We start from the raw sequence: 2262 nt of genomic DNA, 5'->3' as shown, positions 1-2262 counted from the left end.
AAAGGGAGGGGGGCGGCGGTAAAAAAAAAAAAAAAAAAAAATGTCTGAGCTCAAAAGCCTGTTTTGCCACGTTAAGGCCATCGGGGAGAATGATGCAGTGTGCGCTGTTAAAACCACTGCACCTCCCTGCCACTAATACACAGAGGCACAAGAAGGTTTATGGAGGGAGGGTAATGATCTGAACCCGTGCTTCTGCTGTGTAAGGGAAATCGATGCTTAACTGCCAAAATTATCTGCCACAGGAAGGGAGAGAGCACAGACAGAGACTGGTACTAAATGTTCAAACAGCCTCATTTATCAAATGACTAATGTTTTCTTCTCTTGCGTGTGCTGCTGAATACATCTGCAATATCCTGGGTGGCCCACAGCTCACTACACAACATTGAACACGATGGAGACTTTCAGTTTTGACCATGAGGAACAATTCTCTCTTCCACTGAAGTGAAATTTTAAGTAAAGAGACAAGTGCACAGTTCTCAGTGGTGAAAGTATTTAAAACCACCCAGAATAGAAATAAATAAATAAACAAAATAAACAAATCACCCCACCTGTGCTTTGAACCTTAAAACACATCAAAACAATGAACAGATTCATACATTCATGCATTTATTTACGTCCATATGTATTATCAACTGTTCGGCAAACTACTCAGCAAAGCAGAGTTTGGTTTTCTTTGCACCTCCAATTAGAACGTATATCCAAGAAAAAAACTCCAGCAACCTTTTCCACACTTTGAAACTGAATTCTGAAGTTTTGCAAACTGCCTACATGTCAGTCATAATTAAAATACATCACATGACACCCTGCAGAGAGATCAATGTGGGGAAACGTGAGCTTGGTTCACGATCAGCCTGGCCTGCGTGCATGAAACTGAAATTGATGCCAGTTGAGGATGCTGGGAATGAAGAGTAAAACGATGCAGGACTCCTCTCTGCTTAAACAAGACACATAAGCTCAACACCGCTGGGTGGCAAGGGTCAGCAATTCACAAACGATTATGCATTCAAAAGTACTGTAACTTGTCTTATTGTGTGGTGTACAGTGTGAATCGAATACATTAATTTGCTTGTCACTCATGATAATTAACAAAGACTTTAAAACACATTAAATATACGTTTACTTACAGGACCGGGGGGACCAGGGGGGCCAACATCACCCTAAAAGAATCAAACACAATGATGAATAGCTACAGTATCAGTTAGTAAAAAAAAAGCCTTATTAGCATATGCCAAGGCCATGTAGTTTGCCCTTGATAATGCGGCATATATTTTCAATGAGAGGCAGGTCTGGACTGCTGGCAGGCCAGTCGTGCACTTTTTTACCACAAAGTCACATGGTTTCAACACATGGCGAATATGGCTTAGCTGTGGTTTGCTGAAATGAGCAGAGATGTCCCAGAAAAAAACGGCGTATATGTTGCTCCAAAACCTGTAGGTACATTTCAGTGATAATGGTGCCTTCACAGATGTGTAAATATGAGGCTGTAAAGCATTGACTGTATTCTAATTTTATGTACAGTACATTTTAATAACATTCCAACTTCACTGGAATCGGGTTTTGTACTTTCTAGGTTATATGTTACCAATGACATCACGCAGATACATCAATATCTTTTTAAGGAACAACACAGGAGGCACAGCGAAATGGAAAATAAAGTGGAAGTCAAGTGATATGAGGTGAGTGCCATAAAAACATTCATCACTGGTCTTCATGTCATGCACACAGTAGTCCCTGTAGTTATTGTGGCATCCTTAAAGCACATACAACCTTTTGTAATGGCCGTGTTGGGAGCCCTAACTGTGATGCATGGCTGTTGGGAGCCTACCTTCTCCCATTCGTCATTTATAAGCTATTACTTTCATGCTTTCACAACACAGCAACAATCTATCTATCTATATTTAGCATGGACAACATATAAATAACTCAAAACCATGCAGAGAATTCATTCACCGCCAACCTACCACAATCTTCTAAATTTGAAAGTGTTAAGACAGCAAAGCTTTATAGGCTTTTAAAGCACATTTGGATTGGGATCAAATGCAAATGATAGAGAGGGAGCCAATTTTTTTTGTAAGAACGATGAAAGCCAGGGAACATAAAGTCGAATGGGACATCCCCAGAAAAAAGGGTAGTGTTTTTTTCCACGCGCGCGCACACACACACACACACGCGCACGCACACACACACACGCGCGCACACACACACACACACACACACACACACACACACACACACACACACACAAACACAAACAAACACACA

At 41.0% G+C, this 2262-nt stretch overlaps 1 protein-coding gene across 1 annotated transcript in view; it reads right to left on the bottom strand.

Moving 5' to 3' along the window:
• Positions 1-2262, bottom strand: part of LOC109516118 (collagen alpha-1(XIX) chain) — a 97971-nt gene that overhangs the window by 39223 nt on the left and 56486 nt on the right. Inside the window, exon 20 of the mRNA XM_019870332.1 lies at positions 1125-1157. Within this exon, the coding sequence (XP_019725891.1) occupies positions 1125-1157 (33 nt within the window). The remainder of the gene's footprint in view (positions 1-1124; positions 1158-2262) is intronic.

The sequence above is a fragment of the Hippocampus comes genome, unplaced genomic scaffold (assembly GCF_001891065.2).
Source record: "Hippocampus comes isolate QL1 unplaced genomic scaffold, H_comes_QL1_v1.1 scaffold76, whole genome shotgun sequence".
NCBI classification, from domain to species: Eukaryota; Metazoa; Chordata; class Actinopteri; order Syngnathiformes; family Syngnathidae; genus Hippocampus; species Hippocampus comes.
The sequence above is the reverse complement of the archived record's forward strand: the minus strand, read 5'-3'. Positions and strand labels throughout refer to the sequence as shown.